The 22,204-nt window shown below is 39.8% G+C and overlaps 2 protein-coding genes across 2 annotated transcripts in view; both read left to right on the top strand.

Annotated features, from left to right (window-relative positions):
* The first annotated feature begins 3,317 nt into the window (after window positions 1-3,317).
* Window positions 3,318-11,106, top strand: LOC137109203 (myb/SANT-like DNA-binding domain-containing protein 2). Its single transcript, XM_067494747.1, has 4 exons — window positions 3,318-3,791; window positions 6,554-6,809; window positions 7,279-7,342; window positions 8,412-11,106. Exons 1-4 carry the CDS (start codon window positions 3,360-3,362, stop codon window positions 9,322-9,324), a joined length of 1,665 nt encoding a protein of 554 aa, XP_067350848.1. The 5' UTR covers window positions 3,318-3,359; the 3' UTR covers window positions 9,325-11,106.
* Window positions 11,107-14,958: 3,852 nt separating this feature from the next.
* Window positions 14,959-22,204, top strand: part of esama (endothelial cell adhesion molecule a) — a 60,816-nt gene continuing 53,570 nt past the window's right edge. The window contains exons 1-2 of the mRNA XM_067494352.1: window positions 14,959-15,093; window positions 15,227-15,396. Coding sequence (XP_067350453.1) covers window positions 15,330-15,396 — 67 coding nt within the window. The 5' untranslated portion in view covers window positions 14,959-15,093; window positions 15,227-15,329. The remainder of the gene's footprint in view (window positions 15,094-15,226; window positions 15,397-22,204) is intronic.

Raw genomic sequence — 22,204 nt, 5'->3', positions numbered from 1 at the left:
TCACAGTAAACCAGTGTGTTTTCAGTGTGTTTCATCCAGTGGAACATTGATAAGTTTAAGATTTTTTGGCCAACGAGCTCAGTGGATCCTAGTTATAAGATAGCATATCACAGAAAGGTCCAGGTTTGGGTCTTACCTGTATAATAAAAGGAGAATGTAAGGTTAACACTTGTTTTATTTTGTTTAACAGTTGAAGGTATTCTCAGCACATTTCAGACTTCCCTGGAAACAGATGTGACACCTCATTGATAGCTGCAAACATGTAAAGGTTAGACTGTCCAGTGTCTCCCGTCTTTGACCTTTCTTGGACAACCAGTGTGTAGACCTAATTCAAAAAAGATCTTACCATCCTTTTTGGCCAGATGTCACACACACACACACATACAGCCAAGCAGTGGGCAGATGGCAGAGCTGACTGGAATGATTTGTGCTCCCTGAAGGAAGCCAATCAAAGGCTGTCTCAGAAAAGACAGTGACACAATCCATCAATCAGCCCATCAAATGACCAATTACAGTCTGAAAATCCAATAATAGGTTTCATTCACATCTTCTGACAACTGAGTCCTGGTTGACTTTGCACCCTTTGTGCTTTAATGGGAAACAACAAAGAGGTACAGAACTTCATATGTACTGAAACTGGAGTAATTCAAGTTTTTTGTTGTCACAGTTTTACTAAAACAAAACAGTATAGATTTTCAGATTCCCTGTCTACCGACAGGCTTTTGTCAGTTGGCTTCTTTCACAAGAAATGACAGAAACAAATTTCCCATATTGACAATAAAGACAGTATGTTTAATGCATCTATAATTTAACTACCTATTACTACACAGTACTACACCGTCTGTGTACATACCCCACAACAGATTAGTAACAAAATCTATGTTGTGCAGCTAGAAAATATATAGTTCCCAGGATTGGATACCTCCAGTAACAACTGTAATCACGGTCTATGTGTATATCTATATATTCCTTTCTTCATTATCAATACTTTCTTTTAGTGAAAAGCATACTGCAGTTTCCAGAATGCTAATCATATCTTAACATTTACCACATATTGTAATACTGGCATTCCAAACTATGCTAGCATTAATTCATGGAAAATATTAGCTCATTTTGAATTTAATTGCAGCAACACATCTCAAAAAAGTTGGGACAGGGCAACAAAAGCCTGGAAAACAAATTGCTGTAAGTAAAAAAACAAATGGAGGAGCATTTGACAACTAATTAGTTTAATTGCCAACAGGCCAGCAACATGATTGGGTATAAAAGGAGCATTTCAGAGAGGCAGAGCTGCTCGAATGTGAAGATGGGCAGAGGTTCACCAATCTGTGATACTGTTGCCACTTTGAAGATCCCATCATCTACAGTATATGTACTTCTTTTCCTTTGTGCTGTTCCCTTTCAGGGGTCGCCACAGCAAATGATATGCCTCCATCTAACCCTGTCCTCTGCATCGTCTTCTCTCACACCAACTAACTTCATGTCCTCTCTCACTACATCCATAAATCTCCTCTTTGGTCGTCCTCTAGACCTCCTGCCTGGCAGCTCCAACCTCAGCATCCTTCTACCAATATATTAACAATTTCTCCTCTGAACATGTCCAAACCACCTTAATCTGGCCTCTCTGACTTTATCTCCAAAACATCTAACATGATCTGTCCCTCTGATGTCCTCATTCCTGATCCTGTCCATCCTTATCACTCCCAAAGAGAACCTCAACATCTTAAGCTCTGCTACCTCCAGCTCTGCCTCCTGTCTTTTCTTTAGTGCCACTGTCTCTAAGCCGAACAATCATCTGTATGATATGTTTAGAATGTGTTGCTTGCCAATTTGTTTTGGCTGACACAAAACAAAATGCTTTATTCAACTAAATGCTTCTCTGTAAAGCAAACCGACAGTCGCCCAGTTTCTACACTGAGACAACTTTGTCAAGAATGAGTGATATGAAAGATGTGGTATGAATTAGTTGAAAGACTGATGTTGTTGTCATATTTACTTATTTTCAGTGGAAAATTGCCTACAGGGTGGTCAACTCAACAGCTCCTGCTTACTTTAATTGCCTCATTCAGGTCTACAATCGCTCCTATCCAGATCACTCTGCCTCGAGTCTGGTGGTCCCAGCACCACACAGAAGACACCAAGCAAAACTCTTCAGTTCAGTGATTGCACGATGGTGGAACGAGCTACCAAACTCTGCACGCTCAGCAATCTCACTCCCAATATTCAAAACACTCCTCCATACCTTCCTATGCACTTAAATCTATTTTTTCTACTCTTTCTTGTACTTGCATTTCATGAAACTTAAACACTTCTTCTGACAGGATTTTGATTTGATGTTTTCTTCTTGACTTAGGTTTTTGCTTGCCTTCTACTTGTAAGTGGATTTGGATAAAAGCGTCTGCTAAATGACTAAATGTAAATGTGGAAAATGTTTATTTCCTGCTGTTACTAATTAAGCCCCCCTTAAGCTCTCCCAGTCACAGTGTTCTGGAACCGCCCATTACATCTGTCAAACCAGGTTTGATAATGCCTTTTGAAAGCCTTTGTTCTTGGGTACACAATTCACATTCAACAGACTGCTGGATAATAATTCAGTGCAGTTATTAGCCATTAACTTCAGAGTGTGAACTTGAAAACTTACAGCAGCAGGGGGTAAACTGTCACACACAATTGGTAAATGGGGTAAGTTGTCGCATAGGATTGTCATACAAAAACATCTTCCATATCCAAAACTGAACTCAACAACTTAATGATCATAAAAATAACCAACCATTTCTATGAAAATTAAAATAAAGCAGGAAAACCACAGGACTGATCAGAATCCTATTTTGAACAACATTACCTCCTTTCCTGTAATTCCTGCTTCCTGTAAAACTTTTATCTTTTCATTATTGCATTCAATATATTCAAGTAAGCTCAATGCACATTTGAAAGGGGCTGTTGTCATTTGTAACAACTTGACGCCGTCACTTATCTGCTGCTGCTGGCTGGACATCATACACTTATCACCCCTAATTATGAAAATAAGTAAATACTATTTTAGTAATTTTGCTCCTCCTTTAAATAGTTGCAGGTCATAATTTTTTTGTTGTGTCTTTCACCACAGCCCTTTCATCCATCACCTATAAACAGTAACTTCAGGGGCTTGTGACCATCGGAGGTGACCCCCTGTGAGCCCGTTCAGTAATCATGTGTAGTACCACTACTTTCTGGATTCATTATTAGCTCCTTTATTGTTAATATAAGAAAGTTGTGGTAGATTCTTCCAGAATCCATGTCGTGTTTTTCTTCATGCTTTCTAGGCTAAAGCCAGGGACGTCACCCCGCCCTCCCCTCCTCCCCTTAGCAACAGAGGCAACATGGCGGCGTCCAGTAACACGGAGCCTTCTCCGGAGATATCGACGCCGTTAAAGATACCGAAAACTGAGGTGCCATCCCCTGAGTCGGAAGATTTGAGTGACAGTAATCAATACCAGTCTAGTCCCTCGACACCTAACCGCTTCTCGCCTTTGAACGTGGGCTCGGGGGCCGCGGGCAGGACGGCGGCCTCATCCTCCTCCAACAGCTTCACGGCTTGCCGAGGGATGTCGTGGACCCCGTCTGAGACAAACGCCCTTATCGCGGTGTGGGGCAACGAGAGGCTCACGGAGGCGAGGATGCAGCAGCTGGAGGTCGCGGGCACCGTGTTCTCCGGTAAGGCCCCCGGTCCTGCCATGTACGAGCGAGTGTCCAGAGCCCTGTCGGAGCTGGGATACGAGAGGACCCCGTCCCAGTGCAGAGAGAGGATGAAGGTAAGGAGGTAATGAGGACACAGCCCTGGCTGTAACGGTACACGACCCCCCCTCCATCATCTGGACCCTTACCTTTAGCTCTGAGACTGAGCTGGAGCTGCTCTCATGCACTCTCATGTGGTTTATAGCCATCCAGGAGCAGGAGAGGCTCGGAAAAAGAAGTCCAATTATAATCTGTGATAAATAAAGACACACCTTAGTAAGGTAATGACACCAAGCCTCTACATGGAAGAACAAGAGAATATATAATGTGTTACATTACTAGATAGAGGTAAATTATGTTCAACATGTTCACACAATTTGGTCTAGTTTGAAACAATCGTTGAAATGATTCATGCTCCGTGTAACCAACAGTGACTTTTGTGTGTGTGTCAGACTAACTGGACAGCGTGACATCAGTGGTGGCAGGTGTGTAAAGCTGCTGTTTTTCCCTCTATGGGATGTAGGATTTATACCCAGAGACACTTTTACTGGCTTCTGCAGTCCAGATTGTCCACGGGTCTAACTAGCATCATGTCATGGGTGGGTGACAAATAACCAGGAATATTTCAGTTTTTGAAAAAAGTTAAAGTAACCAGAGATAACTGGAGAGTCCATGCTCTTTATCTATGTAGCAAAGTAAGTTGTTCTCTCCACTTTTCGTTGTCTTTCTGTGCAACCTCCCAAATAATAAATTATAATAGGCCTATATTTTTTTCATACTCTTTTGTTTAAAGCACACAGAACAGCACTGTTCAAATATCAATCTTCTGAAATAAATGTACATTTAAGCAGTTTCTTTAGGTTTTGGCTTGATATTTTTATCAAAATTATGAGAAGAAAAAAGAAAATGATGTTGAATCTTTAAAGCATTAAGACTAATTCCAACACTAGGCCAGTATTATACTGTAGGTATATTAATTCAGTAGGAAAACTACCTTGTACCAAATGATTTGTAACCTTATATGATGAATCAGCCTTTATATTTCATTACCATCTGTTCATAAACTTTAGTTTTGGATTGTTGGTTTAAGTTTTACCAGGCATGTCCAGTGCATATTAAAAACATATTTAATATTTACAGGATGGAAAAAATGGTAACTTCAATGATAGTGACAGAATTATTCATTTAAAAAGGACAGAATCTGCTTTATGGGTGCCTCACATTTCACTATTAAATTAATTCATGTATGTATATGTATGTATATTCGGAGGGAAGCACAGGGTTGGAGTGGTTAGCACTGCCACTTCAGATAGAAGGTTTGAATCCCCCACCCCCCTAAAGAATTTAAATGTCTTGCTTTATTATCTGTGCAAACCTTAGGATTACAGGAAAGCATTCTAAGATCTCAGCAAATCTGTTGTAAAAAGTGTGTAAACTTTGAATAGTGGAGTTGTTTTGTATCTTCTTGTCTTTCGCTAGAGCTCTTTAAACTTTGTCAATCACAGTTCAGTTTAGTGTTCTGACCCTAGTTGAAACAAACACATTAGACAAAAAGAGGTCAGATTTGAATGTCCTGGCCAGTGTCTCCAATAGTTCTGTTCAGTTTATCACCTTTATCCAAAGAGCTCGGAACGTCGTTAGCAATGATTGTCATCCAGCAGCTCCTGTCTTTGAATAAATACCCCCCTGAGAGAATCTTTAGACTGCTTCCATTTTTGTATTTAAACCGTTTTTAAGAAGTCCATTTCCCGAGGCTCTCAGGTGGCCCTTTACAGTACATTTAATCATTTTTAATTTAGGGTCATTGTCTAAACCGCTTATCCTATTCAGGGTCACAGGGTGCTGGAGCCAATACCGGCTGACACTGGGTGAAAGGCAAGGTACACCCTGGACAGATAGTTAGGTTATCTATTCATATTCATTCCTATGCTTCCAGTTTACAGGTTTACCCATAAACAAAACTGCACGTCTTCAGACTGCAGGAAGAAGCAGGCTCATTATAGGTTTATATTTGCAAATAGTACTGGGGTTTTACACATTTTAAATATGTTTACGCTACTTGAAGTTATGTGGAACTTAAACTTTTTTTTACTAATGTTACTTTGTCTCAAAAAAAGGACCGTTTAAAATGCTAAATCATATTATAAATGTAACAATATTTCAGATACTAATCTTTATCACAACAAAAGAGATGTTCTGAGGCCAATGCTAGTATTCGCATCGGCCTGATCCTGCCTTTGTGTACTTGTACTCGTAGTCATACTCATAACACTTGTGCACAGGTAGGTAGAGGTGAATGTTTGTGGTTTAGAGCTCTTTTTTTATATATATATATATAATTGATGAGGAAAAAAGTAAATGCAAACTCTGTAACTAGATCTTAAGACTATCACAGCAGTCATACAGGTTTTTCAACAATATTTTAAAATTGTTTAATATTTGTGACTCACCGCGATCAAAAAAAGGATTATATATAGTAACCAGAACATTACCTGAAGTTTGTTTTGATTCAGAAAGTTATTTTAACTTCATATTCCTGTGTCGCCTGTGCTTCTCCATCCAGGATTTCACCGTAAAACTTTTTTTTTTTCCAGCGTAAGGTGCTCTGTTTATTAAAGATTTGTTTTGACAAAAGAACAGGATTTGCTTAACTGGAGTGCACTGAGAATTTTATTGTCCAGGAACTTGTACTAAGCAAAATAATTTAGCATTTGCATCAGTACTTGTTATTAGCAAATACTTAAATGTAAGTACTTGTACATATATTCCGTTTGGGGGGAAAAGTCATACTTTAAAACTGACAAAGCTAAAAACTGAATTTTCCTCCTATTATAAACAGACGCTGCGGCGCTGCTACAGCCGCGTGAAGGAGCATGGCATCGGCAAGAGGAAGAGCAGCTACACCATAGAGCAGCTGGAGAAAGTGTTTGGACAGGGAGGCTGGGACTCCCAGAGCTGTGCCCCAGTGCTGATCAACAGCAGTGGCCTGTATCAGGAGATGGAGTCTGATGGCAGCACCCTGGAAGACTACTCCCAAGAGGACTGGTGCAGCCAAGTGCTGGACTCCGCCTTTCAAGAGGGAGATATGGAGACTGGTGAGCGGTGTTAAAAATAAGTTATTGACTGTAGAATATTTAGGGTTGGAAGTGACATAGGCAGAAGTGTTCTAATCCATTATTTTTATAAGTCATAGTCTGGATCAGCTGTCGGACACCAGGGAAATTGGAAAGAATAAATATAGGATGTTAACACCAAATTAATGTGTTATACTGAAACTTTATTATGGTTGCAAATCATAGAGCTATTTAAAGACGAATACATCATTAATCATAATAAACATGAGACTTGGTAAACATACAGAACATATAATTTACACAGTCCAAGCTACTGAGTGATCAGCATCCACATGAGATCAGCCAGCTTCCACAAGGGAGCTGCCTTTCTGCCTCTGAAGCTCCACTTATACAGAAAGCAGGTGTCAAATATATGTTGGAGTCGCAGGTTTTTTTCATTAAAACAAGAATAGTGGGTTTGAACTAATATCGTCTGTTTTGTTTCTTCTAGAAGACATCCATGTGCCTAAAAACAGAGCTCTACAGATTCAAGCCGAGCTGATAGAGCAAACCCAGTAAGTCAAAGGCTAACCTTACTCGTCTTGGTAAACAGAGAGTTGGTATCTTTGTCATGTCCAGGCAAACGTTCCATTCGGATGGAGGGTGACTGGTGACTCTACCAGTTTTCAACTTGCTTTCTATGGCTTCAGTTTAGGGTGTAAATGTACATAAATTCTTTTAAACTTCCCTCTGACTTCACTATATTAAAATATTCCTCTGCTTCTAGCTGGAAGAACTCCTCCAGATGACATCACCCAGAGGAGTTTTTCATAATCAGGAATTCATATAATGTCATCTGGAGGAGCTATGGAAGAGTAGATTGACCATGATTGCAAACTCCATAGTAGGAACAATGAGATAACATAATCTGAACTGAAGGTTCCTTTCAAGTTTTGTCATCTGGAGGCATATATGGGCAAGAAGTAGAGAGATTTTTTTGATACAGGGAAGTCAACGGGAAGTTTAATGGCATTTATATACATGTACCTTTGAAGCATGTTCAAAATCAGTGAAGGTTTCCTTTAAGCCTTTCTTTGTTTTTTTCTCTACGAAGGAAAAAGCACATTCCACAAGATTAGTTTCTATATTTCAAGACAAATTGTATACGACTACAACACAAGCTGTTGGAAGTGGAAACCTTTGTGATTTAGAGAAAGTAAATTTAAGTTTAGGCAGTGTGTCAGTGCTGAAGTCTCACAGCTAGAAGGTCCCTGATTTGAATCCCCAGCTGCCTGTGGCCCTTCTGTTTAGAGTTTGCATGTTCTCCCCATGCTGTCTATTGAACATGAAATGATCAGACTGTTGGAACTTAGAGTACTGTAAAGCTTTATATCCAATTGCAATATTTTATTTTATGATATTGTATGTCGCCTGTAATGTCTAAAATTACCCTTAATGAGAGTTTTTATTGTCATTTGGTGACTGGGCAGACTAAAAAAGAAATAAATAAATTGGGCAGAGGTACAAAAAATTTTTCAATTATTGTAGCTCTCGTTGGCTCCTTATCTTGCCTGGCAGCTGCTTGTTTTACACTGGCTAACATGGAAACCATGTCTTTTACTATGTTTCTTGGGTTCTGTGCAGAAAGAGGGACATGATGCAGACTGTGATACGCATCCTGGAGTCAGTCCAGCTAAAATGGGAGCACTTTCAGACGTGGACTGAGTTCTCACGGCTGCATCTCTCTAACAAACTGGCCATTTTTGGTGTGGGCTACAACACACGCTGGCGTGAGGACGTGCGCTACCACTATGCTGAAATCAGCTCACAGGTCCCGCTGGGCAAGAGGCTTCGCGAGTACTTCAACCCAGAGAAGCCTGAGGGCCGCATCATCATGACCAAAGTTCAAAAGATGAACTGGAAGAATGTCTACTACAAATTCCTGGACATCACCATCAGTGAGGCACGCTGCCTTGAGCTGCACATGGAGGTGGACTGGATTGCTATAGCACAGTCAAGAGCAGCAGGTTGCAGCAAAGGCACATCCCACTACCTCCTTCCTGGGGACATCCCCAGGACGTATGGACTCTATGCTATTGGCTATGAGGCTGTCTCATCATGTAACATCACCACTCTACAGGCTGCTGGCGAAAACGATAGTGTACCTCAGTGCAAGTCAGAAAATGGGGCTCAAAGTAAGGATGATGGAGAAGGAGCTGGACAGAGTGAAAGGACTGGGGCTAAAGTCACTTACTGCTACCTGGGCATAGCCGAGGACAGGACCATACAACAGTGTCTCTTCCAGCACTTTCAGGGTTCTAACAAACACCACATCCATGGTGAACCCTCCGCTGTGACGCGTTTTCTGCAGGAGAACTGCTGCCATGGCGTCACAAGTCAGGGCGGCGAGGGAGGCATGGACTCCTGTCAACACTTTGCCATTTACATAAAATTCATTGAGGTGGAGCTGGACTTCCTTTCTGCAGGCTCCCTGGTGGAGTGTGTCGAAACTGCTGTCGGTTATTCCCTGCAATACAACAACAAAGAAACATCATAACTGAACCGATTTCTACTAAATTAAGGTATAATCTTAGAGCCAGCAAGGCAACGTGAAAGGTGACCAATTCTGTTACAAAGCAAGGGTGGGTGCAAGAGTCTGCCATATTTTTGCAGCCTTTTCAGCTCTTGGAAATGACTTTTCAATAGATCCCTGTAAAATGAATGACATGGGAACAGTAGCTTAAGTGTTACAGAGCTGCAACACCCAAGAAATATATACTTAAGATTTTAGGCTAATGTGCACTACAAAGGTTTCTGCTGCTTGTTTAGTGTAGATAAATACTGCCTCATCAGGGAGTGAGGGTTGGGAAGGTGACTACTGCAGTATGCATCTGTCTACCTCAGTAGGATGTAGCAAACAAGGCAGCAAGTGGACCACAGTGTATGTTGATTCTTAAACTGCCTTTATGTTGACTGTTGAGGTCTGGACCTGAATTCACAAAGTATCTAAGAGTAATGGTTGATTCATGTCTAGTTATCTCATGTGGGAATGGGCCACAGCTAGAGATGCTTCTAAGCAAATTTAGGGAACAAAAGCAAAGAACCAGTGGCAGGTCGAACAAATGCCAGCAGCATTGTAAATAATCAGCTAATGAAAGTATTTTTCAGACACCTTGTCAGGGTCATAAAGGTTCTTTTCCACACTTACAAGCTGTGAAAATATGAAATTATGAAATTCAAGTGATGGCAGCTGTTTGCCCTTCAGTACACTGGTATGACCTAATGGAATGCACCTTTTCTGTCTTGGTTATGTCTTGTTGACTCTGTTGCATTGTTTTCATAGCTCCAGTCTACATTTAAATGCTTGAACTGTGACATTCATAGTTTTGCTCAGGCACGAGCAAAATCTTGTAATTAACTTTGTCTTTGCTTGATATTCTGCCATCCTGCCAGATTCACATGGATATTAGTCGTTCACCTTTTGTGTGATTTTTATGTGATGAATCATCAGAGGTATACTGTTAGGAGAGGCAAACAAGGCCTCACAGAAAACATTGGCTTTTGGGGGGCTCTTTGTAGGGAGGAACTCAAATTGGCACATTTTTCAATGACAACACTAAGCTCCCTTAAGTTTCCCTTTTAAAGGCCACTACACAGTGCGTCTTCTCCAACCCAAAAAGCCCATTAGTGAGACTTCTTCTAGCTACTGGGTGGCCTTGATGGGCTTCTCTGGGAAGTCGAAGACCACCACCATGAACCATAATATCCACTGGAGAGTAAATATCTATTGTTAACCAATATGTATGGGTGTGTGGTGCATAGGAGCATCTCTAGCTGTGGCTGCGTATCAGCACTGGCCTGATATTTCTGGTATTTGTACAGTAATAGGCAGGCATGCTTGTAGAAATGAACCAGGTCTATGAGCACTGATCTTTGACTTCAGTCAGGTAAAGACTTTAAGCTGCAGTTGTTGAACTCACTTTTGACCAATGATCAAACTGAATCCTATATGAACATGATTCCTGAGGTTATGTGCAATGTGCCAGAAAAGGACTGTGTGCAGAAGAATGAAACAATGGAAAAGCCCATATTGTGTCTGTGTATAAAATCTACCTTATATACCTATAATATATATTTAAGAATATTGATGTTCTCAAGCATTCCTGCTTTTGCAAACTTGCAATGTTCATTTGTTTCGGTATACAGTATATAAAGATAAATATGATATTTTCTATTCTATTGGTTGACACCATGTCTTGTATGTGATTGTTTGGAAGTCGCTGTCTTGTATGTTTACATGTTTAAAAACCAATAAATGAGGCGCTCGCTATCATTTGCCGCACAGTGAAAATAGGTTTCCGTGTCTCTGTTCGAGCAGTAATTTGTCTTATCTTTTAGAAGGAGCTACGGCTGCTGGAATACTGATATCCAGGTTCACCTAGGTGAAGAAGTGTGTGCATGTGTAGAATTGAGAATTCTTTGTTTTTTTTTAACCACCAGAACAGGAAAAACATGTTCACAGCATCTGCATTGTGTCTTTTAGGTGAATTTTACTAAGCAGCTCACCAGATGTTGACTTTAAATATTTTTTTATTTGATTTTAAGTTGTCCAATGTGTTGTGGACCAAGGTGTTGGACTATCCTCAAATCCATTGTTAATACTTCTGTTTAGTGCCAAACAGAAATCACTAATGCTGGATTGTAAACACCTGCTATAAAGGGGTAATTTGAGTAATTTATATTATAGTTCTATTTAGCCCTTTAATGAATAGTGGAGTACAGCTTTTCCCTGACACTGGGCCTTTTTCCTTATAAAAAAAATGAACCACCTTTGAATTCAGAGAATGAATTGAGTGTGGATGCTAATTTGGAGGGTGCCATTTACCCTTGTGGCCAGGAGATGGCCTCAGATAACCATTTCTGAAAATCCCCACATAGTAGTGCAGAGACCTGTAAATCAATGTCACTTATCAATAAAATCCATAAAAGCCACAACAGAAAAACTTAAATTTGTGTTTCGAATTAAAAGCTAAATCAAATCAGTTTTATATGCACAGCACTTTTAATGTGTGATTACATTTCAAGGTGCTTCACATCAACATAAAAGCTAATTTCAGTTTAGTTATAAACTAGGGCTATGTAAATTCAATCAAAGTCATCTTAAGGCACTTAACAGTAAGTTTATAACCTTACAGAATTGTAGGGAAAACCAACAAACCACCTTTGAGAAAGCACTAGACAACAGTGCATAGGAAAAAAAACTCCCAGGAAAAAATGGCAGAACTAGCGTGGACGACCATCTGCCTTGATTAGATAGGTGAGCGGTGTAAGTCAGTAACTGTACAATAGGAGGTACAGAGAGCGGGAGAAGCACCACTATGACAGGACTGCGAACCCCTAGGTTTGATACATGGCTTAGATGTACTATAACTACAGTAAAACTGAAAATAGCTGAATTTCTCCTGTGAAAATGCTTCTGACTCAGAAAATACTTTGTTGTGTGCTACATGCGTGAAAAGCAACTTTAGACTATGTCCGAGGCGGATTTCTCTTTACATTGACGTTGAGTTCATATATGAAACAGGCTAATTAGAGAGAAAAGGAAGTTTTAAGCCTACTCTTAAAATTAGAGAGGATTTCAGTGTTGTGAATCTGAACTGGGAGGTGGTGGCACAGCACAGGAGCTTGAAAGCTAAAGGCTCTGCCTCCCATTATACTGTTGGAGATGGTGGGAACCACAAGTAGACCTGCACTCAAAGCTTTTTTTTTTTTTTTTTGATATTATGGTATAGTATGATGGAGATTGATCATTAAAGGCCTTGTATGAATAAAGAGGAGAATTTGAAAATGACCATTAGAAAACATTACATACTTTTAGAACCAGCAACAGGGTTTTAAAGTTATTACTGTGCTGTACTGGGAGCCAGTGAAGAAATTTAAGAACTGCAGTAATATGGTCATATTTATGTGTTTGTGGCTGCTCTATTCTGAATGAACTGCATGCAGCCATGTGATGGTTTGGTTTAATAGTCCAGCAAATAAAAGCATTACAGTAAAAACAGTCCAGAGATGAATGGATGAACCCATTTTTCAGAAGTCCTTGTTTATAGAACTGATGTGTAGTTCAAAGTTAAGGACCTCCAACTGGTATTTCTGCTTGAAAGAATTTCTTTAGACAATTTGATCAATATCCTGTTTAATTTATTGTCATATTGACGTATTGATTCATCTGCTTCTTTGAATATTTCATCTAGGAGGAACTCACCCACCCCAACCCCAGCTGTACCTGTGGAGCTGCTTGTGGCCACATGTAAGACTGATATGATATGATATCATGATATGATCATGATGATATGGCCACTAGGAAAATGATGAGGTGGATATACCTACATCATGTATAGTATTTTGTTGATACCTCTTAACCTCTCACTATACTCACTGCTTTCTTTTGACGATAAACTGAAACCAAAACACTACAAAAGAGATGTATCCTAACATAGATCATTGAGGGGCATGGGCGCTCAATTTAGTCTCCAGGTTTTAGGTTTGCTCCCCATTTGACCAGACTTGGTTTTGTCTATTTGGATTAGAGCAGTCTGGTCCAGAAACCAGTATTAGCCTCCCTGCCCTGCTCAAATGATTTCTGCATGAAAATAAAAACAAGCCTGTTTTGACAGCTATTTTCTGAATGCTGTAGATTTCAGCTGCGGGATGAAATTTACAACAACACAACAAAATCATAGCCCATAAGGACTGGACCCTGCTTCTTTAGATTTAATCACAAGAATGACCCTTGTTCATCTCTCATAATTGAGCAGTCCTCTCACATTAGCCTCAACCTTGTTGCTGAGGCAACTGGGGCTACCTTACACGATAAATTAAAGGGGTCTGACCACCACTGAGAGCACAGGTCAGCCCATATTTTTACATCAGTGGGGGGAAGCTTACCATGGGAATTCATGCCAAGCTGAGTCCAGTCTGTTGCTGTGCTTTCAGACCCATACCTCTTCACACATGATAGAACAGCAGCAGAAAATTTTCCTGGGCCAACTGGGGGAAAGGATGGAGCTTTAGTTGTGTGTGTTTGAAAATAGGCTTATTGTTGAAAAGGCTTGAGCTGGGATATTGTGCACAACTATCTCTGCATATACTTTTATCGATATCTTTTTTTTTTTTTGGCATACATACTGACATAACAGGTCAATGGTGAGCCATTTCAAGTACAGGATGGTGCTTATTGACATAATTGTACATCTTATGATTTTATTGATTTCAAAAATATCTTGGCTGAGATATTTATGCTGCATTTTATTCTTTAGGGTTTTCTGCTCTTTTCTTTATTTAACACTAGAGCACTGGCGTGTACAGATCATGAAAAAATAGGTCCCATTACAAATAAAGCCATCACATCTTTAGTAGTCATTTTCAGTGCTTATTCAGTTGTTTTAATCAATTTTTTTTTGGTCATTTGGTTATAAGCTAAATTTGCGTATCTTATGGTTTTTCTTTTTTGTCTCATATTGGATGGACATTTATTCAATTATTTTACGTCATTTTATGTCTTTTAACTGGGCTCTACAGCTTTCAAACAAGAAGTATTAGCACTCACTTCACTGGAACAGTGGGCTCCTGACCATGGGTCTGTGCCTGGTGGGCCTATTTGGTAATCTACCCACGAGCATTGGGATTGGAAACAATTGCACCTGAGACCCTTTCGAACCCCTTTGTAACCTCCGCTCTAATATTATTTCCAAATGAGAGTTGCTGTGCTATGTCTTTTGGTCGTGACAACGTGTGCGTTTCTGTGTCTAGTTTCGGAGCCAGTCGTTGCTTTAAGATGCAAAAAAAAACTTCATAAAGATTTTTACAATTAAAGTTAAATGAATTTAAATATATGTAAAAGATAATCTAAAGTTTTGTATAAAAAGTCATTTTCACACCTGCACGTGACGCTGCAAGCCGACGAACAGGTGTACGGCACGTGCGTCAATTTCAAAAAACAGGACAAGAACCATAGAATGCGAACCTTTTAAAATAAAAGCGGAAGGATCTCTCTATCCCTTTACCAGAAGTAAGTTCATACACAGTGGCTTTTAATTTTTAAACGTCATTGGCGGAACTTGTTCTTGCTATGGAAATACTCTTGACGCCAGCTCGCTCTCTATGTCTAACTCTACGTCGCCCTCCCCGCTCTCTCAGGAAAAGACACAGGATGACAAGTTGCAGAGTTGAACTCGCCGCCGTGTCGATAAGGAGGCAATTCTAGACGCAGCCGAGCCCTAAATAGAAGGAGAAGACGAGTCTTGGATGATCATCGGTGTCAGAGGTGGTGATCCAGTTTACACTTTTATTTCCATCTTCACTGCCAAGTCAGGGAAGAGGATTCCTGCGGCCGTGGAATAAGACGGCTTCCACATTTGCTCACCTGAAGTGTCCCTTACCTTTCTCCGGCTCTGCAGGGAGAGTGAAGGAAAAGCACTTGACCGACTCGAGGAGCTTTGACTGAGACGAAACACAGTTCTTCTGGAGCCTGTACTAAACGGAGGATTGCAAACTGTGACCATGGAGGGCTGTGCTACTTCGAGGAAACTTACTTTGCTCTCATGTACCTTTCTTTGGGGGCTGTCAGGTCAGTAAGGAGCTCATCACACCAAATAATACATTGTGTTTCACATTTTTTTAAATAATGCAAATATAGGAGCTTTAACTGGGCTAATGATGTGCCCCAGGGTGACATTCATTCATCACAGATCTATAATATCCATGTTTTTAACCAATTTCTTATTATAATTTCCAAAACATCTTCACGCATTGCACATTAAATGTGCACTGACAATAGTCATAACCTAATAACTAATGAGCAAGTGACAGGAAAAAGCTCTGTCCTGTGTGTGGGCCACAGCATGAAGGGATGGATTTAAAGCTCAAACACCTGTTTGTTTTTCACAGGATTTTGAAACAAGTGTGTTACACATGATAATGTCTTCCAGGGAAGAGTAATCCCTTTATGGCTTCTGCAACATCAGCTCAGCCATGACTCTCTCTAGCAATCTATTAAACTCCTACTTTCACTCCTAGCTGTACAGTATACATGCAGCCTACTTTTCCCCTGCTGTCTTCTTTGATTTTGAAATTGGGGCACAGTGCAGCTGCACGAGTATTTTTTAAATGTTTTAAGGAAGTTCTAAATGATTAATTCCGGTAAAAAAAAAAAAATGTTACCCAGAGGGAAGCATCGTTTTACATCTCCCAGGAACATTACAAGGATTTGTCATGTTGTTTCAAAAGATAGATACTCTATCTAAATTTAGTCTCCATTAGACTTAATGAGTGGAAGTAATCCAATGGAAGGCATGTACTTCTGATTTAAAACCATCCTCCTGAAATGGCAGCTTGAGAATTTCTGTATCCTTATATTTATTTATCTGGACGTGTGAATCATCATTTCCTCGTTCCTCATGTCTCAGCTGAACCCCAAGTATGAATAGAAACTGCATTTCTGTCATAGGTGGTCTAACATTTAGTTTTATCTTGACCTCTTTCACAAAGTCTCCTGCTCCCACATTGTAAAACAGCAGATATCCATTTAAGTTAAGGGAGGGGGGGGCCTATTTTCTGCGCCTTAATTTGCTCGGGAGTGCCCAAAGCTTGTGTGTGCTTTACAGCGCTGTTGCCAAAACAATCACATGCGCTGACACAGGCAATCTCAGACTGGCTTGTTAGACCCCAAGGCAGGGGTATTACTGTACCTGAGAAATGCTGCCATTTCACTACCCAGACCTGATGGCATTTACATGTTTATACATCTTTAAGGCATTTTGTACAGGGATTGGTAGTAATAGCCTCCTAGGAAAGCCTCAGATCAGTCTCTGTGGAGGGGCGGTGATTCAGTGTCAGACAACAACAGGACAACACAAGCACAGTAGCTGACCTTGACCTCTGTGTTTGACTCAAATCAGTTGTCCTGCAGGTGTGTCCTGAAAACACTGAGGGGTCAAGACGGAGAGCGGAAATGTTCTTGAATGGCACCCTGTGGTGGCAGGAAAGCCGTGTGCTCCTTGAGTCCCTGCATGGAGCTGAGTGTGTCAGAGCAGGAAGTGAGCAAATGCTGTCCGACAACAAAATGAGACATTGTTTGCTGCTTTGGTTTAAAACAAAAAGACAAAAAACAAAAAAACAGAGCAATGGAGCTGGATGCATTTTGGTGATGTCATAAATCTTCATTTCAAATTAAGAGCTCTATGGATTTTTGAGCCTTTTGCTCTTTTGTCTGCGCACTAATACTACTTACAATATAAAATTGAAGCTGGAAATGCGGTGAAATGGGCAAAACTTTATTCTACACACTAGTGAAAGCCTATGAATTAAACAAATAATTCCCTATAATTACCACACACACATGCACACGCACAGTTTAAATTCACATTTACCAGTCCCTGAACTACAGTGTTGCTCTCCGTTGGAATCAGTGTTACTTTTCTTAATTGAGTTGGACACTAAATATTTGTCCTTCCTGCCAGCATTTTATTTATCCCATTAAGATTGTCTCAGTAAAGTAGCATTTGGATCTGCTAATTTGATTACATTAGCCTAAGCTTAATGAGAGCTGTACTTGATTGTGGTCCTTGTTCTAATTGTTTAAATGAAGTTGCCCATCTGCCATTTCGCATTGGACAAGTTGACCTAGAAATCACATTCTGGGAGAATTTAATCTTTATTTCTAGCATTATTTGACACATGGCTCAGACAGTGTTTTTGCTTACTAATATCCGGTGCAGTAAAACTGAATTGTTTATGTGAGCCATCGATATACAGTCTCTTATGTTTAGCTGAGTCAAACACTGCATTGTTCAGAAGCTGTTTTCCAGCACAGTTGTACAGTAAATGTTTGAGTGATTGCATTGACACTTTGGCCCCTTCAAGTGGAAATCTGGACAACCCCAATGTGTGCTATTTTTAGATATGGCCAGCTCCAGTAAAATGGACCGTTTGTAACGGAAAGAGGTCCTGTTTTTGTCCTGGCATTAGTCCTTTGTTTTAGTGATTGTGAGCTTTCAAAGTTGTTAGTTGAAGCTGCACATCTCTTATCACAACCAATTGTTCATGGACAACAATGTATTAGCCTCAACCACCCATTTGTACAATTACTTTTCTGTATTCTGGACACACCATCTGCCAGAGGAACATCTTCATTTGTTTTCCAGGTGGGTCCCACAATGGACTTTACTTATTTAACAAGGTCAATCCATACAAGCTTCAAAGGCTCCATTGGGATGGGGTGGATTGGGGGTGGGTGGAAAGTTGTGCTGCCACTGCTGATTTTTAAATGGCAACGCTCAGTGGTTAGAGGAATTATTTTTAGCTCTATGTATTATTTTAACATTGTGCCACTAAGGGCACTGATCCATCCCCAGATATAACTTAACATGTCTTATTGCTTGGTATGCTGGCATACTCTATTTATGACAACATTGGATGCTTCCTGTTTCACTCCCTATTGTTACCATGACCGCTCTTCATCACAAAATATGCGTCCTCCAAGACTGCCAAACGGAGAGCCATGGAATGCAGTCCATTCAACTCACAACTATAGCCTCATCTCTAATTGCCTATTTCTTAGAATAATACCAAATAAATGTGCGGCAAAGCCCCTTTCCACTCTGAGCTGGGATTACAGCAGGGGTTAAGCTCACAGTCCTCATGTATGTGTTCCTAGCAACTGGTGCAATTTTGATTTGAGGAAGGAGATTGAGAGATTTATCAGTACATACACAATGGCACAGAAATACTGCACAGAAAAATTGCACACTATTCGCTTTCCTGGCAAGGCAGTTTTCAATTGTGTAGTGTGCAGTTGTGCCAATGTTTCTTGTAATCCTGTGTATTTACACCCACTGGTACTTTGTACTAGGCCCAGGCGAACAAGGACCTGACGGGAGATTATAGTGCAGGTTGAGGCTCACAATGATGAATAAAGAGAGAGCTGTCACCCTGTGAGAGACATTACACCCAGTTGAAAAATCTTGCCACTGCTATCAGTCTCGTCCCTCATTTTCAGTGAAACCCTTCCCAAACCCTCAGTAGGACCCACACTGGCATGTTTTCCTTTATCATTGATACCCACTAATGCCCACGTCTTTTCATAAGGCAGGCACATCTCGCTGTGGTCAATTCGTGTTTCTTTAACATTTTAGATTTCTTTAGAGATTTCCGATGTCTATGTAACTATTTTGCATCTTCTTGGTAAATTTCCATCTCTTTGTGGACCTTTTGCATCCCATTGTTGAAATTTTGAATCTCTTGCTTTCACAGCTTTTGTGTTATGCATGTCTGTTTTTTTAAAAGTTCTTTGTGAACATTTTGCGTCTTTTTGGTTATTCTCCATCTCCATTTGTGGATATCGCAATGTGGTAATTTTCTATCTCTTTGTAGAAATTCAGCTTTTTGGGGGGTTGATTTTCCTCCCCGTAATGCTGCATCTCTTTGTAGAAGTTGTGTATGTTTTGGGGGTTAACTTTCCCTTTGTGGTAATTTTTTTTTAAATCTCTGTGTGGTTGTTTTGCATCTTATAATTATCATTTAATTGAACTTTCAGCAAGAAAAGTCCACTTTCATTTCAAACAGAGGATCTCACATGTTCATTGATTCTTCAGTCTTAGTTTGATTCTGAATTAAGCCTGAGGTCATGTAAACACTTTAATCACAGCATTAATCCTGTGAATGTGACTTTAATTAAGGTAATATAATGAGATTAAAGAATGTGGAGCACTGCAGTTTTAGCTGCATTTTATTGGAAAGGCTGCTTAGACCTCTAAAGACCATGTTCAGGCCAACCATCAGAGGTTTGACAACTTGCAACTCCTGACCCACATTCACTGACTTAATACTATTTTTAAGTCTGCAAACATTCAAACTTTTAGTCTCAGTGTGGGATAAACTGTGGGAAAGTGACATTGGAGAAACTTAAATAGTTCTATATAAAGTGTGGTATGTTATTTAGAGATGATTGACTGTGTTCTTGTGATTGTGAATTGTTCTCATGGTGAGAATGGCAATTAGATGATTGTGTGCAGGTAAACACAGTCAGTGAGACCTGAGGCCTGAGCGCCAGCCGTGACATGTACTGTATGGTATGAAGGGATGTATCTCCATCCATGGACCCAGAAGGAAGAAGGCCTCTTCTCAGGGGTCATGAGAAAGTCACTGGGCGCCTTTCCCAACATTCTGCCCTGGCCTAGGGACTCTTAAAGACACAGACATGCATCCTTTTCCTTCTGTCTTTTCCTCACTGTTCCTCTCTGTCAAGCCTTCTTAAAGGAAGAAAAGTCCTAACCACCCTACAGTATACAGTATACAGTATACGGATGGTCACAATGTATATAAACGTCTTGATGTCCCCACCCCATGACACACTTGGAAAGATGCCAGAAATCTTATGGGGACAGTTAAACATTGGTTTTGCTTATGTGCTAGTTATTCCCAATTTGTCTTGCTTGATTTCCCAAATCAAAGTATTATTCATATAAATACATACAAGACATATAATATATTTATAGCTATATTATCATGGCTTCTGTATGGTGGTGCTGATGAAGTGCTCACACAATGCTAGACTGCAGTGTCAGCCTCATAGCCTATAATTTAGGGTTGCCTATGACGCTATTGTAGTCAGGCTTTGGCACGTTACAGGCTAATAACTGTTTACAGCCAAGAGAACCACAGGAGGATTATCAGGCCAGTCAGGCCCCTTTTCTGAGTTTTCTCCCTCTGCTCTCCTCAATACATCACAAAGCTGATGTTACATTTTTTTTTCTACCTGCCCAATCTGCTCAATTACTGCTAAAACAAGACTTTGTCTTAAAATAATATATATCAGTAGGTAATTGTGGTATGGTTCAGAAGGTGTTGGATATTTTCTGATATCTGAACTTGTCATCAGTCATCAGGTGCATGCTCCTTCCAGACTGTCAGAGACTAGAAATTTGTAACAGCTGGTGGAAACAGTGTTCAAGTGTAAACTGTCTAGTGTGAAAGTCTTAGTCTTCAGTTGTGTCCCAATGGCTGTTTGGACAATCAAGGTCTGCCTGTGTCTCTCGTCATCTTCACAACAATCCTGTAGCTTAATGAGGAGTTTACTTTTCAACAAGTGGTAGTGGAAGCACAGTTAAGTACTCGTTTTAGTACTTAGTATCGACTTGTAGTGAAATTTAAGTAGTTGTACTCAATCTGGTAGAAAGTGGTTTATTGGGACATCCTACCACATTAAATTCATAGGGCTAAAACGTGTTTTTCTGGAGCAGATGTTTGCTATGATAAATATTTGGTTAGGTTTAGGCACCAAACAAAATGGATGGGATTAGGGGCCAGATGCATCAAACTCAGTGTAAAGTGTAAGGTGCATATCCTGTATGTCAGATTCGTTCATACACTCCTTCACAGATCCATCTTCACTCTCACAGTATGCCATAAATGGATGTAGAAATGATTTTTAACAAACATTATATAACCATAATCTTGTCCACTGCCCTGATCCATAGACCTTTCTGTGTAAAAAAAGATATAAAGCTGTCAATTTGCATGGTTTTGGATATTTATGACACACAGGACAAAAATAATAATATCTTTCCTCAGTTATCATTGTTGAATAAAATATGAAAAGTGTTTAAATAATTATGCTTGTATCTAAAAGTAACTCCATGTTTAAAATAACTCTAATCATACAGGATTGTTGTGTTTTTTATTTCCACATCATCACATCAGATATCTAGAGAAAAATGTTTGTATGGCTGGTGTCAACTATACAAGAGGTATGCATACCCATTATTCCTCATTTAAACACTACAAGACACGTTATAGCCCAGCCACATGCATGCCTCAACGAACCTCCTACAAATTAGCAGATTTATGCATAAGGGAAAATAGAAGAGTAAAGGATTTATAATTCCTTGTTTATAATGTTGTGCAAAAACCAACACTACTACATTAAGAAGAATCATTTGGCAGGCAGAAGATATTACATTTTTTAATTCTCTTTTTGAGCATCATATTACAGTTATTTAACACACATTCCATTTATTTACATAAGTTTTTCCCAAAGTGACAAAAAAACATGTTTTTACTATGCCACATATGCAGAAACAGACTCTGTTCCTTTTCATTTTCACAATATAGAAGCCACCTGACAATGCTAATTGGTTCTGGGATGATATTGTTATTTTAAGTTTATTTAAATGTAAATTTAAATGAGAGTGATTTCTGCAGCCTCTGTAGCACAACGGAAGGTAGAATAATGTGTTTGTGTTAAAGCCCATGTAATTTCAAAATGTCATTCTCTAAAATCTCGCTTGTTTTTAGTTGTACCCCAGTTACAGTTATCTAATAGGTTTTGAAAGGGTCTCAAAAGGGCTAAGGTTTGTAGAATGTTGTCAGCCCGCAGG

Source organism: Channa argus, chromosome 24 (assembly GCF_033026475.1).
Source record: "Channa argus isolate prfri chromosome 24, Channa argus male v1.0, whole genome shotgun sequence".
In the NCBI taxonomy this organism is placed as follows: Eukaryota; Metazoa; Chordata; class Actinopteri; order Anabantiformes; family Channidae; genus Channa; species Channa argus.
Note: the sequence above shows the minus strand (reverse complement) of the source record. Positions and strands in the feature narration are given on the sequence as shown.

Bases quoted from the DNA above. Each gene is read 5' to 3' on its own strand.
- LOC137109203 (XM_067494747.1), top strand. From the start codon at position 3,360: ATGGCGGCGTCCAGTAACACGGAGCCTTCTCCGGAGATATCGACGCCG. The intron at 6,810-7,278 runs GTGAGCGGTGTT...TGTTTCTTCTAG, and splicing joins AGAGGGAGATATGGAGACTG to AAGACATCCATGTGCCTAAA. The intron at 7,343-8,411 runs GTAAGTCAAAGG...GGTTCTGTGCAG, and splicing joins GAGCTGATAGAGCAAACCCA to AAAGAGGGACATGATGCAGA.